This window comes from Coenobita brevimanus, chromosome 66 (assembly GCF_032717465.1).
Source record: "Coenobita brevimanus isolate Jiangsu-jjx chromosome 66, ASM3271746v2, whole genome shotgun sequence".
Classification (NCBI taxonomy): domain Eukaryota; kingdom Metazoa; phylum Arthropoda; class Malacostraca; order Decapoda; family Coenobitidae; genus Coenobita; species Coenobita brevimanus.
This window is the reverse complement of record NC_137019.1, coordinates 33,150,639-33,175,261: the sequence shown is the minus strand read 5'-3', so window position 1 is coordinate 33,175,261 and position 24,623 is coordinate 33,150,639. Positions and strand designations below refer to the sequence as shown.

The 24,623-nt window shown below is 41.1% G+C and overlaps 1 protein-coding gene across 1 annotated transcript in view; it reads left to right on the top strand.

Annotated features, from left to right (window-relative positions):
• Positions 1–24,623, top strand: part of LOC145405334 (uncharacterized) — a 361,863-nt gene that overhangs the window by 211,254 nt on the left and 125,986 nt on the right. The window contains exon 3 of the mRNA XM_080276746.1: positions 18,857–19,028. Within this exon, the coding sequence (XP_080132872.1) occupies positions 18,857–19,028 (172 nt within the window). The remainder of the gene's footprint in view (positions 1–18,856; positions 19,029–24,623) is intronic.

The following is a 24,623-nucleotide window of genomic DNA, read 5'->3' as shown; positions in this document are numbered from 1 at the left end:
TCCCACTTGCCTGAGGTTTGCAACTGGTAAGGGCACCAAGGCACGAGAAATCGATGTACTTGAACGAGTAAAAGTAATTGGGCATCATAAATGCCAAGGCCTTCTTGGACTCCACAACTTCTCTGGTGCTGACTGGGGAGGCAAATTTGTTGGAATTACCAAAAAGACATGGATCGATGCCTACCTCAAGCTTGAAGATGATGATCAAGCCGTAAGCTGTTTCAAAGAACTCGGAGAACGTTGCATTCCTGCAGAGCTTGAGAGCAAGGAGCTTCCTGCACAAGTCCAGGATTTGGAACAATTTGTGTGCCGTGTCTATAGTTCGAAAGGTCCAACAACCTTGCCATCATTAAGATGGGAACTATTTCGGTCAAAGAACTTAGAGGGAGAGATGCTACCTCCTACTCGCGCCACATTGTTACCGCATATTCTCCACGCCAACTACATCACTATGCGAGATAAATCATACAAGACCAACTGCCCAGAGCTTCCTCCACTTGAAGAGAATGGATGGTCTTTGTTAAAAGGACTGTACGTTCCAGTTAGATGTCTTGCGCTTCCTGCCCCAAAGGCAGTAATTGAACTCATCAAATGTGTCTGTAAACAGGATGCAAGGGGCGATGTAGTTGCTCTAAAAATGGTTTGCCTTGCACTCCTCTTTGCAAATGCTATGGCGGAGACTGTGTGAACACAGTTCAGGAGAACATTCGAGAAAGTGACTCTGATGAGGATTAGATTGCCCTGATTTTCTGTAGACAGAGAGCAAGGAACAATAGTGTAGCATTCAATGTAATCCGTAATTACTGACCGAAATGTTCTAACAGGCAATACGACTAAGTCAATGACATTTAAAATGAATCTAAAGTCGGGCTAAACCTAGACGTAGGGTCGAAAGAATGTGGGTGATGCCTTTTGTGGGAAATGTGGCATGGATTTGTGTTGCCTAATAGGCACAAATAATCCCATTTGTGAGGGTCTCTAAAGCTATCGATTGCATGCGGTTTTCCTAACATTTGCTTTTGGTCGAAATGAATGCTGATTTCCATACCAGACATTCTTTCGACCCTACCTCTAGGTTTAGCCGGACTATAAGGAAGTGGCATTTTGAACTGCAATGTGCCTATTTGACTAACTTTGTAAAAAATCATCCTGTGGTTAGTGAAGTAAAGTCATGTTAAGTTGACACAAAGCTTATTCCTCATTTAAATGCCACCCGGTGGACCGGAAGTCGGTTAAGGACACTTCCGGTTGATCTGAAAGTAGCATAAACAAACTCGTGACACTTTAAAACCCATAAAACAACTCTTTCATTACTGAAATCAGTCAAAAAACGGTGGAAATAGGGACATAGTCCATTCCAGGGGGGGCCAAAACGGAAGTGACCCCCAAAAAGGGTGGGAGGGGCGGGAAATTTGAACCCCCTCATTTTCTGAAAGTCTGGTCCCTACTGAGTCCAAATAAGCAAAAAAATCAATTTTAGCAGCCAAATCCTACGGGAATACATAGCGTACCGCACTATTACGCATGGCCCTATCCAAAGATGGAGAGAGAGAGAGATTTTTTCTTTTTGCCAGAGGATGCCCTGGATGTTTATCTTCAAGTTTATAATAAAAAAAAAAACTAAAAAAAAAACTTTTTTCCTTCATTTTTTGTGCACCACGGGGTGGTATAAAAGAGGTAATTGCACAATCCACTGGTTAATACTCTAACTCACAAGTAATTATCTCCATATATCCTAGTTAGTCCCCCTGATTCTACCAAATCATAAAGGTTACTTAACTAGATACAGTCAGAATAACAGATGATGACGGGCTTGAATTCTTGGTCAGTTTGCCTGGGCCTTTCCAAGTATCCTTGGTGCTACTTTTACAGTGAGCGGCTTGAACTAGCTTGAGGAACAGAATGAAGAATGGCGAGTCACTCTCCCCTCATAGGATTCAGAGATGCTAAACATTGTTTAATTACAATTACCTAAATACAGTGAATTACTTCATGAAATATACAAGGAAAATCCAAATTAAGTTAATCTTAGTTTAAATAAAACTAAAGCCAAGTACTCACTTCATCTATGCCAAGATATGTTAGATTCCTCTGTTTTCCCATCAGGATACCACGTCATCCTACCATGCAGGCACAGATATGACAATGGAAACTTTCTAAGTATTGTTACATAGCCTATGATTTCATCATCCTTTGTGTAATTTTAACGCACAGTATGCTGCATGTTTGATCACGAGCGTGTTCTGCCTCAGTTCCCCCCTTCTACCGTTATAGTAGAGTAAGTCGTCATTTCTGGAGTTCAGACCAGGATTGTCAACTCTTTGTCCCCATGGCTTCATTTGCGCGTCCTTCTTACAAGTTGTATCAAGCTCTGCCGGCCCCTATATAATGAGCTCAGTCTCTGCATCATTGCCACTTAGATCTGCTCCTCATTTTGTTCACATCTCTGTCCTCCCCTGTACAGTTATGATTATTGTGAATTTCTCAGGAAGTCTCCAACCATCTAGCAGCTGTGTGATTTGAGTATGCGTGTTATTGCATTTTGTTCTTTTACTGTATAGCATAAGGCTAATTCTTAGGCCTAGTGAGGTTTTTTTGATTGATCTTGGGTTTTATGTCAGTCATTTTTGGTAATAGTTTGTATCTGTAATAATTTATCTGGCATTCACTGAGTATTATCTGGTATCTCATTTTATCAGGGCTGACTTAGATAAATTTACTCTTGCTAATTTCGTGTTAATAGAGGCTATTGCAGTTAACCATATATTTAACCTGTTTATTTGCCATTACATTATCCTTATGAGTCCTGAATGTTTTGTTGTTAGTTTGAGCATTAAACTTTAACTTGTAATTTTACCTAACTCTTTTGTTTTGAACCTGGAACTTTACGGGACAGTAGTGACTCTTAGTATTCTCACTTAAAGTGTACATTATCTTTCTCTGTTCCGTAACATAAATTTGGCGACCTCTCATCAGGATATTCAGGATATTATCATAAGGATATTGTTTGATATTTTGTGACTGTGATATATTCATGATGGCTACTATTTCTACACTTCATGAAGCCAAAGATTTTTTGTCAAATGTGCAAACAGTGTGTGATGTAGAAAACAGAACAAAGAATGAACTTAAGCTTTTTGCTCAACAATTGGGAATTGCTGTTCGCTCTCATCATTCTAAAGATCAAATTGTTGACATGATTAATGAAAGCTTGTTTAATGTAACTCCTCCAAATGAGCAAACGCAGATTGAATTAGCTAAGTTACAGCTAGCCCTGCAGGAGGCTCGTGTGAAGGAAGCTGAATTTCAAGCACAGGCTAAGGAGGCTGAATTTCAGGCAAAAGCTAAGGAGGCTGAATTTCAGGCAAAAGCTAAGGAGGCTGAGGCACAAGTTGAAATTGCTAGGATTCAGGCAGACCATGAGTATCGCATGAAACAAGGTGTAACTGGATCATCTAGCTCTGATGATTTTGATGTGGCTAAAAATGTTAAACTTGTCCCTCCTTTTAATGAATCTGATTTAACAAAGTATTTTCAGTTGTTTGAGAGGGTAGCTACAGGTTTTAATTGGCCTAAGGAGTATTGGACAGTACTCCTTCAAACTGTTCTCACCGGTAAAGCTCAAGTAACTTATGCATCTTTGCCTCAGGATCAATCTGATAATTATGATGTAGTTAAGAGCTTGATTCTTAAGGCCTATGAGCTTGTTCCTGAAGCTTATAGAGTAAAATTTAGGACAACTTACAAGCAAGATAAGCAATCCCATGTTGAGTATGCAAAAATCAAAGAAGATCTGTTAGAGCAGTGGTTAAATTCTAAGAATGTGGATTCTGATTTTGACAAATTTAAGCAGATGATTTTGCTGGAGGACTTCAAAAGGTGTATTTATAAAGATGTAAGCCTATATCTTGATGAGAAAAGAATAGATAATTTGTCTGATGCTGCAGTTTTAGCTGATGAGTACGTTCTCACTCACAAGAGATATTCTAGAGAAAAAGGGAAAGCTGAGAGTAAGTACGTTGCCTCTACTCAGAGTACAGGTAACAGGAAAGAGAATTAGGATGATGTTTCTCAGGAAGTAAGTACCAGCTTCACCTCTAGATTTCAGAAAAGTAAATGTACTTATTGTAGTAAGCTTGGTCATACTACGGAGAGATGTTTCAGGAGACAGCGTGATGTGAACAAAAAGGAGTCTTATTCAGTCAATTGGTCTAGTGTCCACTCTTGAGAGTTTCCAGAATTCTTTAACTGAGTTAACTGAACCTGCTTTGAGGGGTAACTTAAATTCTCATGATGGAGCTCCTCTTTTGAGCAGTAACGTGGGTGACACTCTCAAGAGTTCATGTGCTAATTTCCTGTCTGATGGTTTTGTCAGTCCTCTGGACAGTAATGACAGGATATCAGTTAAAATATATCGTGATACAGGTGCTTGCCAATCCCTTATGCTGACCAGTGTTCTAGGCTCTAATGTTAATTCATCTGATGAAACTGTAATCTTACAAGGTGTAGGGAATAATTACTTCTCTGTCCCTCTGTGCAGAGTGAATTTAGAGTCTGGTTTTGTTAATGGTTCCGTTATGGTTGGGTTGGTTGAGACACTCCCAATGTCAGGTGTAACTTTCTTACGTGGAAATGATATTGGTGGAAGTCAAGTGTGTCCAGCTCCTCAGTTGTCTAGTGAGCCAGTGGCTGTGTCCCAGGACTGTGATGTCCCTGATATGTTCCCTGCATGTGCTGTCACTAGGGCTAAGTCTAAAGTTACTGGTGATTTAGAGGATAATGATGATGATGATGTTATCCTAGCTGACACTTTTCTTGCTAATTTGGACCACTCACCAGATGAGGCAGTACCCCGTAGTGTTGATAATTTGTCTCGTCAAGAGTTGGTTGAGTTGCAGGTTGCTGACCCTGAGTTGAAAGGTCTAGCTAACTCTGCTTACAGTGAAGAAGAGTCAGCCGGTGCTTCTACTTGTTATTATATAAAGTCAGGAGTACTTATGAGGAAGTGGAGACCCCCAACAGCATCAGCCGACTGTGAATGGGAGGTTGTACATCAAGTTGTCATCCCTCGTGTTTGTAGGCAGGATATCATTAGAGTGGCTCATGATTCCAGTTTGGCAGGACACCTTGGATTGAGGAAGACTGTGGCACGCATTTTGAAACACTTCTACTGGCCAGGTATCTTCAGGGATGTTTCCTGGTATTGTAAGTCTTGTCACACCTGTCAAGTTGTGGGGAAGTGTAATCAGACTGAAAAGGTTGCACCTCTAGTTCCCATTCCTCCTTTTGAGGCGCCTTTCACCCGTGTGTTCGTGGATATTGTGGGCCCTCTTCCTAAGACTTCTTCAGGATTTTCTTATGTGTTGACCATGATTGATATGGCTACTCGTTATCCTGAAGCCATTCCACTTAGAAACATCTCAGCAAAGAACGTGGTTAAGGAAATGCTAGGGTTCTTCACAAAGTTTGGTCTGCCCAAGGAGGTACAGTCAGACCGGGAAGTAATTTCATGTCAAACGTTTTCAAGCAGTCTCTGAAAGAGTTGGGCATCACCCAGATCACGTCTTCAGCTTACCATCCCCAGACCCAAGGAGCGTTGGAGAGATATCATCAAACACTCAAATCGATGCTCAAGAAATACTGTTTGGAACATCAGAAAGACTGGGATAAAGGTCTTCCATTCGTCGTATTTGCCGCAAGAGAATCTCCAAATGAATCACTGGGCTTCTCACCTTTTGAACTACTGTTTGGCCATGAAGTAAGAGGACCCCTTAAGTTACTCAAGGAATGCTGGCTGTCGGAGGAAGATGACGTCAACCTGCTGGAGTATGTGATGAAGTTCAAAGAACGGCTGTCCACTGCTTTACAGCTGGCGAGAGAGAATTTAGGAGCTGCTCAGGAGAAGATGAAGACTTGGTATGATAAGAAGTCCAGGTTACGCCACTTTCAGCCAGGAGATCAGGTTTTGATTCTGCTACCAGTTCATGGGCAACCTCTTCAAGCCAAGTTTAGTGGCCCTTATTCGTGGAGAAGAAACTCAGTGATGTCAACTATGTCATCGCCACACCAGATCGTAGAAAGAGCAAGCAACTATGTCACATCAACATGCTAAAGGCGGGACGAAAATAATCCAGTCTGCACTGTAGCTGTTCCACCCGAGTCTGCAAGTGAAGCTCTTCCATGCAGTATGAACCTGAGTGATAGTTTGGGGAAGAATCCTGATATCATGAATGATCTCCAGACTAAGCTTTCTCATCTACCTCCCAAGGAAAGGCAGGAGTTTTCGGCATTACTGCAGGAGTACCCACAAGTGTTCCGTGCTACTCCAGGAAGAACCACTGTGTTGATGCATGATGTCGATGTTGGAGACGCAAAGCCAATTAAATTGCCTCCTTACCGTGTGAACCCAGTGAAAGTTCCTCTCATCCAGAAGGAGCTTGGCTACCTGTTGGACCACAAGATGATTGAGCCCTGTCAGAGCGAGTGGAGTTCTCCTGTCACTCTAGTCCCTAAGCCAGGTGGGTCACAGAGGCTTTGCATCGACTACAGACGTGTTAATCAGATAACTAAAACAGACACTTACCCTCTCCCTCGTGTGGAAGATTGCATAGACAAGATCGGAAAGGCTAGGTACATAAGTAAGTTTGATTTGTTAAAGGGATACTGGCAAGTACCTATGACTGAACGTGCTAGGGAGATCTCATGTTTTGTAACACTAGGAAAGGCTTTTGCATGTTCTGTAATGCCGTATGGTATGAAGAATGCACCAGCCACATTTCAGAAGCTCATGAATGTTGTAACAGAGGGTTTGGCAGGGTGTGTTGTTTATATTGATGATGTATTAATCTTCAGTGACAACTGGAAAGATCACCTATGCCATGTCAGTAAATTTCTTGACCGTTTAGTTCATGCTAATCTTGTAGCTAATTTATCAAAGTGTGAGTTTGGTCAAGCTAAAGTTCAGTACCTTGGGTATGTAATTGGTGATGGACATGTTGCACCACCAGGAGCTAAGGTTCAGGTTATAAGTGATCTTCCCAGACCTAAAAGTAGGAAAGAGCTACAAAGATTTTTGGGAATGGTAGGTTATTACAGGAGATTTGTTCTTAACTTTTCTATTCTTGTATCACCACTTACAGACCTACTGAAAAAGGGAGTTGAATTTGTCTGGACCGATAACTGTGAATCCTCTTTCAACAAACTTAAAGCTATTCTATTAAGTCAGCCAGTGCTCGCTACTCCAAATTTTGCTAAGCCTTTTAAGATGGCTGTTGATGCAAGTGATACAGGAGCTGGGGCTGTTTTGCTGCAAGAGGATGATCAGGGTATTGAACACCCTGTATCTTATTACAGTAAGAAGTTCACTCCACCTCAAAAGAACTACTCCACTATTGAGAAAGAGCTTTTGGCCTTGATTTTGGGTTTACAGCAGTTTTCATTTTATTTGTGTTCTGGTTTTGACCCCATAGTCATTTATACCGATCACAACCCACTGAAATTCCTTAGTAAGTTTAAAGATAAAAATCAGAGATTGACAAGATGGAGTCTACTTCTTCAGGAGTATTCATTAGACATACAACATGTCAAGGGGAAAGAAAATGTTATTGCAGATTGCTTATCTAGACTTTAGACAGATTGTTTTAGAGTAATAAGAAATTTCCTTTGTAAATTTCTTTTTCTTTGTGGGGAGGTGTTACATAGCCTATGATTTCATCATCCTTTGTGTAATTTTAACGCACAGTATGCTGCATGTTTGATCACGAGCGTGTTCTGCCTCAGTTCCCCCCTTCTACTGTTATAGTAGAGTAAGTCGTCATTTCTGGAGTTCAGACCAGGATTGTCAACTCTTTGTCCCCATGGCTTCATTTGCGCGTCCTTCTTACAAGTTGTATTAAGCTCTGCCGGCCCCTATATAATGAGCTCAGTCTCTGCATCATTGCCACTTAGATCTGCTCCTCATTTTGTTCACATCTCTGTCCTCCCCTGTACAGTTATTATTATTGTGAATTTCTCAGGAAGTCTCCAACCATCTAGCAGCTGTGTGATTTGAGTATGCGTGTTATTGCATTTTGTTCTTGTACTGTATAGCATAAGGTTAATTCTTAGGCCTAGTGAGGTTTTTTGATTGATGTTGGGTTTTATGTCAGTCATTTTTGGTAATAGTTTGTATCTGTAATAATTTATCTGGCATTCACTGAGTATTATCTGGTATCTCATTTTATCAGGGCTGACTTAGATAAATTTACTCTTGCTAATTTCGTGTTAATAGAGGCTATTGCAGTTAACCATATATTTAACCTGTTTATTTGCCATTACATTATCCTTATGAGTCCTGAATGTTTTGTTGTTAGTTTGAGCATTAAACTTTAACTTGTAATTTTACCTAACTCTTTTGTTTTGAACCTGGAACTTTACGGGACAGTAGTGACTCTTAGTATTCTCACTTAAAGTGTACATTATCTTTCTCTGTTCCGTAACAGTATATAAACGTATTTACAATACAGTATACTCCCGATTATCCTTCTCGGCACTACCCGGCATACGACATTATTCAGCGTAGCTAATGGCTGAATTAAGATGGTATCTGGCAAAAAGCATAAAATTTTTGACACTATCCGACATGAAGGGCTGTTTCTTCTGGTTAAAGGTACATTATTATCCTGCATGAGACAGTATTTGTCATCAAACCTCCAGCCACAATTACAAAAAAATAATAATAATAATATAATAAATAAAATAAAGAAATGCACAAAAAGACTAGGGTTATAATGGACATGTACCGTAATGTGAAAGGGGTGGAGTGTTGAAGGTGGGAGGGAGGGAGGATTGACGGTTGGTGGGCCTAACAGCTCACGAGTTGTTAGGTGGTGGATAGGGAGGGGAGATGAAGTGGTTGGGAGTAGAAGAGTTTTGATTGGCTAAGGCAGGGGAGGAAGAATTCTAATGCAGATTTTCATTGACTGGCAGGAGGAAGGTTGATGTTCTCTTACATTCGATTGTAGTCCTCTGCTGCTATTATGCGGATATTCAAACGAACCTACACTGCACTCCATGTCTCTTCCAAAACATTATTAACCCTTATCCGCAGGTTGACGTGTATGCACGACAGGATTGAGGGCGCGGAGGGCCGCCGGTTGCCTTGCTATACTGCACTCACCTTCCTGCCACTGTTTGATTACACTACCGTTTTCTGTGATACCTACGGGGTATGTAGGACCCCCAGGTACCCTGCGGTTGCGCTGTTCAGTTTGTACTCGGCAGTGGTAGCGAGAGGAGCAACGTCATCTTTCTTGACATCGTCCGATTCTGTCCCACCCGTGAAGGGCCGATTGCCTTATCAATCCCCGCGAAAGTTCTGCCTTTATTGCCAGGTAAAGGGTTTCGTGATAGTGCCATAGGACGTGCCTTTGACGATACTGTCTCTCGTATACTCAGTACGAGTACGTCCTCTGAGGAGAAAAAAAAAAGCTAACACATGGAGAGTGAGCTCTCTCGCCCTCCAACCCCTGCTCTCTCTCCGACGCCAGAGAGGGCTCTCCGACTTCTCCAGGAGGAAGGGACAGTCTATGAGAGTGATGATTTCAGCAATAAGGAGGTGCAAGATGACCCAGGACATCGGGAAAGTGACGCAGACCTGGCGGTCATCTGTGGAAAAAACGCCGCAGAGCCGTTTCCCCCACACTCTCGCCGCCTGCTTGTGCTCCCCCACACCTCAGCCTACCACTTCAAGGGCAGATTCTCCACAACCAGGCCCTTCGGGAGTGGTATGGGTACTGAGCAGGTGTGTGGGGAAGTGTAAATAGTGTACAGCACTGCAGAAGTTTGTGTATTTTCATAAATGAGTGAAATGTGTGATTTTGTAAGTGAATTATAGAAAGTGCTAAGGTATAAGTCTTTTATAAGTGCTACAAGTGCATATAAGTGATTTATAGTAAGTGCAATACAGGATTTCTATCTATCTATCTATTACCAAACGCCTCAATCCCGTTTGGGGTGGCCACAAGCAAATCGCCTCCAAGTCGCCCTGTCCCCCGCCATTTCACTCCCCTCCTCCCAACTCACACCCCCCTCTCTCCTATACCTCTCCACCCCATCCCTTCATCTCATCCTTGGCCTCCCCCCCCCTCTTCCCCCCTCCACCTCACTCACATACACTCTCTTCGTCAGTCTTTCATCCTCCATCCTCTCCACATGGCCAAACCACCTCAGTGTGTTCCTCATAACGCTTCCTATCACATCCACATCTACACCACAACGCTTCTTTATATCCTCATCCGTCAGCCTGTCTCTCCATGTGACCCCACAGGCTCCTCTTAAATAACTCATTTCCACCGCTTTCACTCTTGACTTGTGTCCTTCCAACAACGTCCAAGCTTCACTTCCGTACGTTAGAGTTGGTATCACAATACTGTCATGTAGTAACTTTTTCACTTCCATGCTCACTTCCCTGTTTATTATCACTGCTTTCAAAGAACCAGCAACCTTTCTTCCCTGCTGTACCCTTTCAAGCACTTCACCCTCCAAACCTCCATCCTTACTCATCACAATACCCAAGTACTTAAAGGTACTCACATTTTCCAATTCCTCACCATCCAACCTCGCTGTACATTCACTGACTTCACCTCTCTCAAAGACCATCACTTTACTCTTCCCTACATTCACCTTTAGATTCCGTTTCTTACACACTCTCCCAAACTCATTCACCAAGCCTTGCAGCTCCCCTTCATCTTCACTCAACAACACAGTATCATCTGCAAACAACAGTACAGGGAGTTTCCAAACACTATCCTCTCTCACAAGGGCCACTCCAACATCCACTACCCTACCTTGTACCTCTTTTATTACCCCATCCATGTACAGATTGAACAACCATGGAGACATGACACATCCGTGTTTCAACCCAACTTTCAAAGAGAAAAATTCACTTTGTTCACCATCCACACGCACTGCAGCCTTTGCACCATTCACAGCATTCAACAGCTTTCCATCTACTCCATATATTCTTAACACTTTCCACAATCCTTGTCTATCCACCCTGTCATATGCTTTCTCCAAATCCATGAAAGCCGCATGCAACTTCTTTCCCTTCTCTAGAAACTTTTCTACTAAAGATCTAAGAATGAATATCTGATCTACACAAAGAATATCTGATCTACAATACAGGAGTTGATACTGTTAATTAGATACTGGTTAGAAAATTATTGGATATACCTTGAGTTTGCCTACCTGTTACCTGAAAGAAAACCACTTGTGAGCGAGCCACAATGAGCAATACCTGCTTCCGTTTACTTAAATTATTTCACTCAATACTCAGGGCGATTGTGCCAAATATGAGCATCAGTGTATCTGTGATGTGAAGTACAAATAATGTTAGTGGTGTGAAACATTTATATGATTTTCACTATAACCCTGATTAGTACAAAGCAGTCTGATTTATAGTACAAATAATTACCTCATACTCTACGATAATGCGTGAAAGAGCAACAGCATTTACTTGTCAAAGGGCAATTACCCGTAATCGTGATATAAAGTGCATTTCTAAGTGTCTTAGTAAAGGAGAAATATGATTACGGAAGAAGTGAGTACAGAAAAACGACGAGATATTTCTTTTCCCACACACCTACGGGGCTTAGTGGCATGGTGGTGTGGGCGGTAAATCCTTGGGTGAGCCACATGAACCGGGTGATGACTCATTTTCACGGTGGTGAGTAAGGAGGAGTAGAAAAAACGAGTGGAATATTCCGCATTCCAAGGACGCTCGGGCAGTGTTACAATCACCACTCCAATCAGTGCTGCCAACGCTAGCTGGCTGGGCCAATGCCGTGGCCAGTGGCCCGCGCTGGGAGCCGCGTGCCAAAACGTGAAAACCACCCGTCTTCAACTCATCCTTACTCATCGACGGGACCACCTAGAGACCTCAGGATACCTTCATTGGAAAGAGGAAGAGTTGCTGAGTCTTATGAACTTTCATTGAATTCTCTAGCTATTATAGTTTGGCAGATGTAAGGGTTTGAAGTAAGGGTTTTTTTTTTTTCCAAAATCTCCGAAATCGCCCGTTGGGAGGCATGTGCTGCGGCCGGAAACCCCCCGGCGGCTAAGTGATAAATGGCATCGTTGCGATGGGTTTCCCTCTAGTGCTGCTGTGTCTTTCTGACATATCGAACTGTTGCTCTCTAACTCTCCTCTCCTCTCTGGAAAGTACAACTTACAGTGATCTGAAGTGTACATTACTTCACTGTGCACGTGACTGTTGGATTCTGCAAAAGCACCGATGAAAGTGTATTGGAAAGAAAAGTCAATGAAACTGTGTTACTAAACAAGAAGAGTTGATAAAATTGTGGTTATTTTACTAAGCAAATTATTCATACTACAAAGGAACCGTTAACAGTATATAAAACCATTTAGACAACTGTTTCTTCCCAAGTGAAGTTTGTCCTTGCTACTACGAGACGAAAGTTTTGTTGTGTTGTGTGGCAGTGCTAGAATACCGACTGAAGAAAGTAAAGTATGGTGTACACAGTACAGTACTGAAGCACACTTCATTTTACTCATGTTTGTTCTGTTATTTGACATTTTGATTGTTTATTTTGGGTGTTATTGTACAGTATTCTCTAATAATGTCTTCACCACCACCATCAAAATCATCACCACCATTAACATGAAATGTGTTTCTGTACATAAGATTACAGTGTACTTAAGACTACATACAGTATTTCAAAATTAGGAAAGTCTGTTAGCTGATTTTCGACGATTTTTAGTGTTTACAGTGTGCGTTATACAGTATATGTATTGCCGGGTGAAGGAAAACGGGTCTTCCGGCTGGGGGGATTTTGAATTATCCCCATCGTTAACATCAAAATGCTTTTGTACATAAAATTAAAGCACACTTAACAGTACATTACAAGAATTTATTATCAGGAATGTCTGTTAGCTGCTTTTTGACATTTTAAAGCATTTTTGGGGGTTAGACAGCGGATAAGTGTTATAGGGTTGGGGGTTAGGGGTCCTTAGGAGGGACTTTTGTATAACCTGGCTTTTTGACAATAATTATCAGTCCTTTGGCTCTAATATGCTGGATAATTGGGAGTTTACTATATAGTTATCGACAAAGGTTAAATGCAGTAGATTTAATTTATTAATGAAAAGAATTATCAACGAAAAATAGAGGTAAATTTCTGGGTTAATAATCTGCTTTAATTTGTAATAAACGTTCTCTGGAGCATTCCTCTGCTTTCAACAGGAACAACTATTAAAAAAAAAAAAAAAAAAGAGCGCAAATACCACACCAAGGGAAATTATTTCCCACACCAACTAAAAAGTTTCTACCTCCAGAGAGTTTTCTCAGGAACTCTTTCCCAAAGTCATCGTATGTTTAAGCTCTCAAAAGCTTGTCTGGCTTAAGCAAAATGCCAGCTGGGCAACGTTCCTAATTTATTCTAGCTGAAAAAAAGGAGAGCTATTTTTCCTTCTTGTCTGTAATGCATCACCTAATGAAATGAAATTCACTTTGTTCTAACACTGTCTGAATATCTACTCTGTCCTTAACATTACCTGAAAATTTTGTGAGACTTTTGTCCTCATGATAAACATACACTGGTACGGAATGTTGCGGTGAACGTAATGAACAAGTACGTTATAAATGTCTTGCTTTTATCTGTTTGTCCTTCCAATTTTATCTGAACTTCCTTGCAATTGTAGTATGAAGGTAATTCATATGCGTTTCCTAACCTTTGTTCTCTCTTGATTAGGCTGTCTGAATTTACTTGATTATAATAAGGATGTATGAGAGGTATTAAAATTCTCGCTGTCTGTCTTAAAACTGACCACTTATCATTATTATTTACTTTGCAGTAATTTTCATTTGTATTTTGGTGGTCTGTTTCTACTTGTTTCTCTACTAGTGTAGGGTTATTTGTTTCCTGGTTTGGGCTTTCTGCTACTACTTGTGTGGACCACTACGTAATGTTAGTGCAGTTTCTTCTGTCACTAAACATGGCATTATTTTTTTTACATAATATTACTCACTAGATAGCATTAAATAATAATCACATTTTACAATTCTCTTGATTGCCCACTAATGTAAATTATAAAACACTTACTACTGTATATATCAGTGTCGAATGTATACAGTCAGACCTCTACTTACGAAGTATCGATATGAAAAATCTGCAGATACGAAAGAAATAACTTTCAGGGGAAAAAAAAAATATATATATATAACGTAGCCTACTGATTCAAACCGTGTGCCAAGTACAAGTCCATGGTCCCCAGCAGATTCTGACTGCACGCCCGCCTTCCTCCCGCTTGGAAGCCCAGAGCATTGTTGTTATCAACACAAGTAACATCAGCTGCAATTTTGATTATTTAGACTTGATTATTTCCACCCAAATGTCACAGAAACGGAAAAGTAGTGAAAGTGGTGATGGTAGCGGGAGAAAACGGCATGCAATTATGATGGAAACCAAAGTGGACATAATTATAAGAGTAGAGAGAGGAGAGACGGTGAGTGATGTAGCACGTGTGTTGAAACTGAATCCCTCAACTGAAGGAACAATTTTAAGGGACAAGGAACTTTTCTTATGCAGTACTGAACAAAGTACGTGAATATATCACAGTCTTTGAATTTATGCTTGTTTATATTAACCATACATGCATGAAAGTAAGGGCAACTAAGATTGATATAAGTTTAAGGGAAAAAAACACGAAAAAAAAAATACTTAAAGACCTCAGGAACCAATTATTTTCGTAAGTTGAGGACTCCCTGTATTGCCTTTCACTACAGTAGTATAGGGAAAAATAATGAGATATGAAAGATGTATGACTGGAATATATATATATATATATATATATATATATATATATATATCATCATCAGCAGCCGTTTGAGTATCCACTGCAGGACCGGCCTATCCCGACCAAACTCGGGACGATACAGCCAATGTATCTCTACCAAGTGGCTTAGGCTGTCTGGTAGAGATTGTATGTAGGGTAAGAAGTGTTTGTAAGTGTAACTGTAGTGTTGGAGTGGCTTTGGATGTGTGTGTAGTCTGTGAACCAAGTGTAATTGGCCCGCGCAAGCCGATTGGGTGCAAGCATACTTTACAGTAAGCGACACTGGTTCAACCACAGCACCCCTTGTGTCCGCCAATGCAGTACGTGGCTGGGTGAACACTCCCAAAGTTTATTACCCTGGCGGGGCGCGAACCCTGGTCCACCTGTGTACGAAACGCACACTCTACCATTGTACCACAAAGGATATATATATATATATATATATATATATATATATATATATATATATATATACACACATACGAGGTGCTACCCAAAAGTTCCAATAATTTGAATATTGAAGGAAAATAAGTTACCTTACCTCCTAGTTCTCATCGTTGCCTTCGAAGTAGTCCCCTTGGGGATGTATACAGTGGTCCCAGCTTTTTTTCAACGAGTCCATGCATCCCTGGAAGGCTTCAGGCGTGATGGTCTTGAGCACCTCCTGTGATTCTGCCTTGATCTCCTCAATCAAGCTGACGCCCTTTCAGTCATAATTTCAGCTTGGGTAACAGGAAAAAGTCGCAGGGGACAAGATCAGGCGAATAGGGTGGGTGGGGAGTGACTACCGTGTTAGTGGAAGGGAGAAACTGCCGGATAGCAATTGATGTGCAGGCGGGGACATTGTCATGTTGCAGGACCCAGTTCTTGTTCTTCCACTGTTCTGGACGTTTGGGACGGATGTTCTCCCTCAGAAGCAGCAAAACTTCGCAGTAAAACTTTCCGTTGACAGACTGACCAGGTGGGAAGAATTCCTTGTGAACAATCCCTTGAATATCGAAGAAAACGATCAACAACGACTTGACATTGCTGCGCCATTGGTCTGCCATTGCAAAACCACCAAACCACCTACACACAATGTTACAATAGTATGCGTAGCTCAACAACACATCCACTCAGAGACATGGCTGGGGCCACACTGAGCAACAAGGGATGCTGCTGACTCCTCCTACCAGCAAAAGACAAACCTGCAAACGGTTTGCTCCCTCTGTTCAAATTACTGGAACTTCTGGGTAGCACCTCGTGTATATATATATATATATATATATATATATATATATATATATATATATACTGTATATACTGTATATAGATAGATAGATAGATATAGATATAGATATAGATAGATAGACAGATACACACACACACACACACACACACACACACAGTCACCGCTCACATAACGCGGGAAATCGTACCTTAAAGCTTCCGCCTTAAGAAAATTCCGCGTTATGAGGCCGTATGCTTACATGTTGAAGGGTTTTGTGGTACCCAAACCAGCCTCTAGTTCACCTTTGAGGCAAATTTCAGTTTTTTTTTTTTTTCTATGACATTTACCTACCTAATAAAGACTACATTACATACAAACACTTGAGGATTCCCCACCTTGAATTGAAGAGGTTGTGGGCTTGCTGGGGGGAGATTGAGTGTGTTTCCATGGCCAAACAAATATCACACACACCAAGCGAGCAGCCAAATCGAGGGAAGAGGTTAGGCTCAACCTGGGCAGGAATGCTCAGTGGACTGTGATGACACCCTGCGCAGACACGTGACAGCCATACATCAGTGGCTGATGCAACCCGCGCTATGACTATCACTGGCTGCGTTAGGTCTGTTTTCACCGCGTTATAACTCTATTCTGGCTCGTTATGACTGTTTGAACCATGATTTGGGGCCTCTGGGCGCTTTATGTCTCTTGCCGCATCATAGTATTGTATTTTTAAAAAATGGACAGCTTCCTCCACCTGCATTGTCAATCATTTTCACGTAACCATTTTTGGCCTTATTTTTTTTTTTTTCTCTCCGCATTATGTGAGCTTCGCACACCAGGATCATGCGTTGTGTGAGCGGTGACTATATATATATATATATATATATATATATATATATATATATATATATATATATTGTTACGGAACAGAGAAAGATAATGTACACATTAAGTGAGAATACTAAAAATCACTACTGTCCCGTAAAGTTCCAGGTTCAAAACAAAAGAGTTAGGTAAAATTACAAGTTAAAGTTTAATGCTCAAACTAACAACAAAACATTCAGGACTCATAAGGATAATGTAATGGCAAAAAACAGGTTAAATATATGGTTAACTGCAATAGCCTCTATTAACACGAAATTAGCAAGAGTAAATTTATCTAAGTCAGCCCTGATAAAATGACAATACTGGATAATACTCAGTGAATGCAAGATATATCACTACAGATACAAAATATTATTAATAATGGCTGATAGTAAAACTTTACATTAAGCACAAAAACCTCACTAGGCCTAAAAATTAACACCTTATGTTATACAGTACCACAAGAACAAAATGTAATAACACTTATACTCAAACTACACAGCTGCTAGATGGTTGGAGACTTCCTGAGCACTCACAATAATAACAACTGTACAGGGGAGGACAGAGATGTGAGCAAAATGAGTAGATCTAAGTGGCAATAATGCAGAGACTGAGCTCATTATATAGGGGCCAGCAGAGCTTGATACAACTTGTAAGAAGGACGCGCAAATGAAGCCATAGGGGACAAACAGCTGACAATCCTGCTCTGAACAACAGAAAGGACGACTTACTCTATTATAACGGTAGAAGGGGGACTGAGGCAGAACACGCTCGTTATCAAACATGCAGCATATTGTGCGTTAAAATTACACAAAGGATGATGAAATCATAGGCTATGTAACAATATATATATATATATATATATATATATATATATATATATATATTATATAATTGTTAGTTGTTGTTAGAACAATATGTCCATATTACTTTATTATTGGTAAATGAATTATTGTTAGTATATTTAGATATATGTACATAACTGAGGTATAATTATAATTGATGAAGTGCCAATAAAATAGTGCAACCATGAAAAGAATAAATATTTAATTCGCTATAAGTAATAATTGTGGTAGGGATGGTTTTAGCCGATGGTGGTAGTGGTGGTGATGAAGGTGGTGTTGGTGCAGGTTGTGATAGGTCAGATGTCTTGTTCTGGTTACCTCAGCTGCCTATGTCAAAACACCATTCACTTGCAGGTCAACACAGTTCACTTCCTTACTCCCACTTTTTATGCATTCTTGTTACTTCACTTTCTTACTTCTCTTCTTCTTCTTGTGATTGACTTTTATAGCTTGTTACTTGTAGCAGACTGCTGATGCTTGTTGTAGCTGATCGTATAGTTGTAAATAATAGAGTTGTGTCATAGATAATTTGTTGTAGTTGATCGTAGAGTTGTAAATCATAGAGGTGCATCATAGATTCTTTGTTGTAGTTGAATGTAGAGTTGTAAATTGTAGAGTTGCATCGTAGTTAGTTGTTGTTGCTTCTTTACCGCCTTTCTTTACCGCGTCTTCTTTACCACTGTTCTTCATTACCACTTCTTTACCGCTTCTTCTTCTTCCTTACCGCTGTTCTTCTTTACCACTGCCGCCAGTGTCGATAATGTGGATATACTGAGAATTGTTGCCACCAGTTTCGGGTATTGTAGAGGATCTTAGATTGCTGCTTCTCCCAATGTAAAATCGTGACTGATTGGATAGAATGAAGATTGTGTGTCTGTGGGTTTGCAATGGGCAACATTATTATTTAAATAAGATCCAGGCAAAGGATACCAGGCAGAATTCCTCGGACATACTTTTTTTTTTTTTTTGCTTCACATACAACTGTATGTTAAAATCGTTTTAATGATTAACAGGTTACAAAGAGAGCTGCAGCCATTATCATGTTCATCTCAGAAAATAACGAATGAGTACTTATAAGTAAAATCGATTTCTTGCTTCATCACAGACTAGAGTGCCTGCAGGAGTTAGTGTCACTACAGCGTCTGTTGGTGCCTGGGAACCGTATCGGGGTGGTGGAGGGATTGCCAACCAGACTACAGGAGCTGTACGTTCACAACCAACGTCTTCCACCAGGGGACGCTCTCGTGTTGGACCCTCACGCCCTGTCCAGTGTCCAGGTCAGATCTCAGTGATTGAGACAACCTTCCCTACCACATTATGTCACAAAGCACAAAGAACAACTTAACCACGTTACACCAGGGGCAAATCGAACCCTTGCTGTTACATTACAATACACGAGACATACTGCCATCCCAACTTCTCAGCAGGAACAAATAGAACCCTCGCTGCTTCATCACACTGCACAAGGCAGGAGCTGAGTGCCCCCTCAATCTGCATGTCCAAGTTGCTAAAATTAATTCATACATTTCTCAAGCCTCTCCTTAAAAAATGATAGAACTTCATATGCAAGCTTTTCCTAGCAACTGTTAAAGCCTGTGGTCATCTCATTAGGGCTGTGAGAGCTTGCAGTCATATCGTGGGATTATGATTAATAATAAAGTTTTTAAACCCGTGCAGTGCTGGACAAAAAAAAAAAAAAAAAAAATGATGCCTCAACGGAGGCCAATTTTGAATTTTTTTTTTTCTAGCAAAATGGGCTTCATACATCAATATAAGATCCCTGGCATTAATAAAAGTAATCACTAAAGCCAAATAGTTTGTCGAATCGAGTCGGGTTGGTGCCACTCTACCTCTGAAACCTCTGAGGTTACAGAGAGAGCAGAGCAGTTTGAGCTTGTGAACCGATTTTGGATTTTTTTTTTCTGGCTAAATGGGCTTAATACATCCCTATATGATCAGTGGCACTAATAAAAGTATTTGCCAAAGCCAGAAAGTTGGTTGAATCGAGTCAGGTTGGTGCCACTCTGCCTCTGCACTCTTCAAGGTTACTGAGAAAGCAGAGGATCTGTGAGCTTGTGAACTGATTTTGGATTTTTTTCAGGGTAAATGGGCTTAATTTATCAATAAAAGATCCCTGTCACTAATAAAAATAATCACCAAGGCCAGAAAGTAGGCTGAATCAAGTCAAGATGGTGCCACTCGACCTCTGAAATCTTCAAGATTACAGATAGAGCAGAGTGGGTGTGAGCCTGCTAAGACTCACTTGCCTCCCGTGATCCTAAATCAGTGTTGTATGCATAGCAGAGAACTGTCTGAAGTTAGCAGGATACGACATTACCTTCCATTTTACTTCGGTTGCTTGCAATGACTTCTCAGCGCTGCAGGATGTAGATCTATGTCACCAGCATTTTTTAAGGGGATGTAGATCTACGTGGGTAGAGTGGTATGGGCTAAGGGTTGAAAGTTTTTTTTTTTTAGGAGTAGTAGGACTACCTTATACTTGAGGATGTTTCTGTTTCCTTGAATTTGCTGCTATTGGTACAGTAATCCCTGTAAGACCCAGATCCAAGTCGCGGACACCCCAAGTCCTGGACATTTTGGCCTTGGGTCGTCGGACACGACAAATGGCCAAAAAACGTAAAAATGAAAAAAAAAAAAAAGACAGTTTTCATCCCTACTTTGAATTTGCTGTGCAGTGACGAACAACTGTGTTTTGGTGCATACTTCCTCCGACATATGCTAGAGCACCCCTGCATCCTCCCCATTTCCCGCCTACATACCATCGTGACTGCACGCTCGTTGCTGTGGCTGCGCACGTGCTCGCATTTGTGTTGTGCCCTACCTGCTGCAGGCCCTACTCTTCCCCAGCTGCCTCTTACTTGTGTGTGTGATGATGGCCCCACCATCTGAGTGGTTCTGGCTCTGAAGAAGAAGAGGGAGATATTGGAGATGGTGCACGGGGGATGGTAAACTTCACACATCCTCCCAGAATTCAGCCTGGCCCGCTCTACCTTGTTTGATATCAAGAAATCCCAGGACAAACTCACCCAGTACATGGCAGACTTCGCAACAAAGACAAACACAACATACAGAGGAGGATTATGTACCCTCCCAGGTTTGCAGAAGTTGACCGCTCCATGCTGATTTGGTATCGTCAGGTTGCTGCTGGTGTACTGGTGCATGGTATGGAGCTAAAGGCTGCTGCTGAGAAGTTTTGCAAGGTTACACGACACCCTAGACTTCAAGGCATCTGAAGGGTGGCTCTTCACCTTCAAGCTATGAAATGGACTTACCAACCATAAGGCCCATGGCAAAGCTTTGAATGCAAACGAGGATGGAGTTGAAGAGTTTCGGCAGAAGGTGAAGGGCATGATTGACAGGGAGGGCCTCACTCTCGGTCAAGTCTACAGCGCTGATGAAACTGGTCTATTTTATCACCCACTGCCCACGAACACCCTAGCAGAGGAGACAGAGAAGCGGGTACCTGGACAGAAACTCTCCAAGCAACAGATATCTGCTTTGTGTTGTGCCAATGCTAACGACATGCACCGGCCCAAGCCCATTATTGTTGGCCATGCAAAGCAGCCTTGGTGCCTTTGTGGGTTGATGGATGTCCTTCCTGTCATTTGGTACCATTCTGTGAAGGCTTGGTTCACAGCCAAGATATTAAAATTCTGTTTCCACCAGCACTTCGTCAAGGAGGTCATCCATTATCAGACGAACACACTAGGAATCCCACGAAATCAGGTAAAGGCTCTCCTTCTGAACAGTGCACCTGCGCATCAGTCCAAAAAGGAGTTGTTGGTTGAGAATGGCTGCATTAGGTGCTTGTTTTTGCCACCTAATACTACTGCTCTCATCCAACCAATGGACCAAGGAGTGATCGTGGCTACGAAGAGGCTGTACCATCGAAAGTTCCTGGAGGAGGTGATGGTTGTTCTTGAGGTTGAGAACGAGTGCAGGGAGGGATGGGACACTCAAGGCCAGCGAACTGTGGAAATCCCTCGCCACTACAACCTCAAGTCAGCCATCTACAAATGGGCCGGTGCATGGAGAGAAGTTCCTGTCAAGACTCTGGAAAGTGGTTGATCTTGTCCGCTTTTTGGATCTGATGTGGTGCCTGACTTTCTAGGTTTTGACGTGGATGACTTCCACGTGCGTCTTCGTGCAGCTGGCAATGAGGTGGATGTGGATGAAGTGCGTGAGTGAATGGATGATGACGAGGGCGACCCTGGGTAATAGATCATGTCTGATAATCAAGACTGCATCGTCAGTTGCAGGTACAGGTACCCAGCTGAGGATTCTGACGAGGACAGCGAGGATGATGCAGACTCCTCTCAATGTGCCACTACTCCAGTCATCCCCAAGCTGAGTGCACTCCGGGAGCACGTTGAGTTTGTTCTGGACTTCCTTGAACACCTGGACTGCGACAGGGAGATGGGGGCCCTGGGACTTGTGGAGGAGGTGCATGCTTTTAGGTTGCACATCATCAATCACCAGAAGCACCGTTCCTTAAGTCAATCAACCATTGACACTTTCTTCAGGCCCGTGACCCCTGCCATGCCCAGCCCTGGCTCTGCACCACTGCCTCACCAAGACCTGCCTTCCATCTCCGAGCCACAGCGCAGCACATTGGCCACAGTGGAGTCTCCACTGGACGTGAGTTTACGGCTATCTTCAGAGTTGTCTGTAGTGGGAAGCCCATCACCATGTCACAGCGACGTGCCCCCTCGGCCAGCTGCAACACCTACTCTCCAGCTCTGACAGTGAATAAACAGCAAAAACTCACCTCTAGACCAGATGGGAATTTACAGTGCTGTGCAGTGTTAAGAACAGAATGTACAATGTTAAGAATTGGAATTCAGAGTGCAAAGGATTAAGTGCAGAGTGAAACACTGGTATATTGAAACTGGCATGGCACAAGTAAGAAAAGAATGTGCAGTGTTAAGAAATTAAAATTCAAAGTGCAAAGGATTAAGTGCAGTGTGAAACATCGGTGTGTTTCAAGTGCAGCACAAGTAAGAAAAGAATGTGCGGTGTTAAGAAATTAGAATTCAGCGTGCAAAGGATTATGTGCAGAGTGCAACACTGGCGTATTTCAAGTGAAGCGGAAGTAAGAACAGAATGTGTAATGTTAAGAAATTGTAATTAAGAGTGCAAAGGATTAAGTGCAGCACAACACTGGATTACCGTACGTGGTTCAAGTGCACCTTCACCACTGTCAGAGCCTGAGAGGAGGCGGGTTAATCTTCGTGATGGCCACAGACGTGTCGTAAGTACCCTGTACACTGCTGAATATTTTCCATACTTCTAATTTCTCATTCTCTGGTTCTTTTTCATTTATTTCAAGGTTTCTGTCCCTTATCTGTGTGCATAGGGTCCTAAATAGGTGTTGTGCACGTCCAGTAGGGAGTTATTTAGGTGGTTTTCAAAGTTAGATTGGGTTGGGGTCCACAAGTACCTACCAAGGGGCATTTTTCCCAAGTCTCGGACAAAACCAAGTCCCGGACATGCCTTTGGCTCTATTACGTCGGATCTTGGAGGGATTACTATATTGTTGCATTTGCATCCACATTTATTTTTTTTTTGCCTATGTGTCTTAGTAAGTAATTCATCTATGGTGTTATTTAGATTCTACAAGATTTCAAGTTCTGCTTGGGTGAGTTGGGACTACTCTTTAAATTGCTTCTGTTATGGAAAAGCGGTTTTATCAGAGGATAAATGTTAAAGCTCTGGTGTTGCCACTAGGGTTGTAAGATTTGCTGGCTAATGATTGTACTAAATGTGATGACTGTTTTGGCATTGTTTGAAAAGAAATCAGTGGTAAAACTTTCTAATGTTTGTTTTATGTTTGGAGTGAATTGTGCCATTTTTTTCTTGTAGTTAGTGAAAGTTTTCCATTCTTTTCCAGGTTTCACTTTTACGGTTTGTTCTAAGATGATGGCGAGGTGGACAAATGAGAGATCATGTACTGTGTCCAGGAAGTTTGTTTTACTCGTGTTGGAATATACAGATTAATGGTTGGGGAGGAGGTCATCTCAATCCGTCAGTGTGGAGGTTGTGTTGGGATGGGGATGTGGTGATTGTTTATAATGTTTAAATGTTCAAGCTGTTCTGGAGCAAGGCCCCCTGACTGTCTTGTGTCTGAGTGTTGAAACATGAAGGGTCCTGTGCATTTAAATCTCTAGCTACTGCCACATTCTGGGCATTTAGGAGTGGAGTGAGGGATAGGGTGTATCGTGGGGTGGTGATGGGAGTGGAAATATGTAGACACTGAAAATGTTGCGAATATCATTGCACATCTTTATTTCTATTGATGTTATTTCCGTGGTGTTACCAATGAAGTCATGTTTCCGTTTGCTGAGTAGCATCTGTGAAAGAGATTTTTTTTGTATGTAAGCATGATAGGCCACTCTCTTCACTGTTGTTTGTTCTGCGTTGTCCGACTGTAGTGTAGTTTTTGAAGTGCGAATTCAGTCTATTGTTTGTCAGTGCTGTGTGTGTGGATAACGTTGTGTAACTTTAATCTTTCTTTTCATGCCATTCCTTTTTAATTGTAAAATTTTATGTATATCTATATCTATCTAACTATATATATATATATATATATATATATATATTCTATATGTATATATATATATATATATATATATATATATATATATATATATATATATATATATATATATATATATATATATATATATATATATATATATATATATATATATATATATATATATTATATATATATATATATATATATATATATATATATATATATATATATATATATATATATATATATATATATATATATATATATATATATATATATATATACAGTATATGTATATATATATATATATATA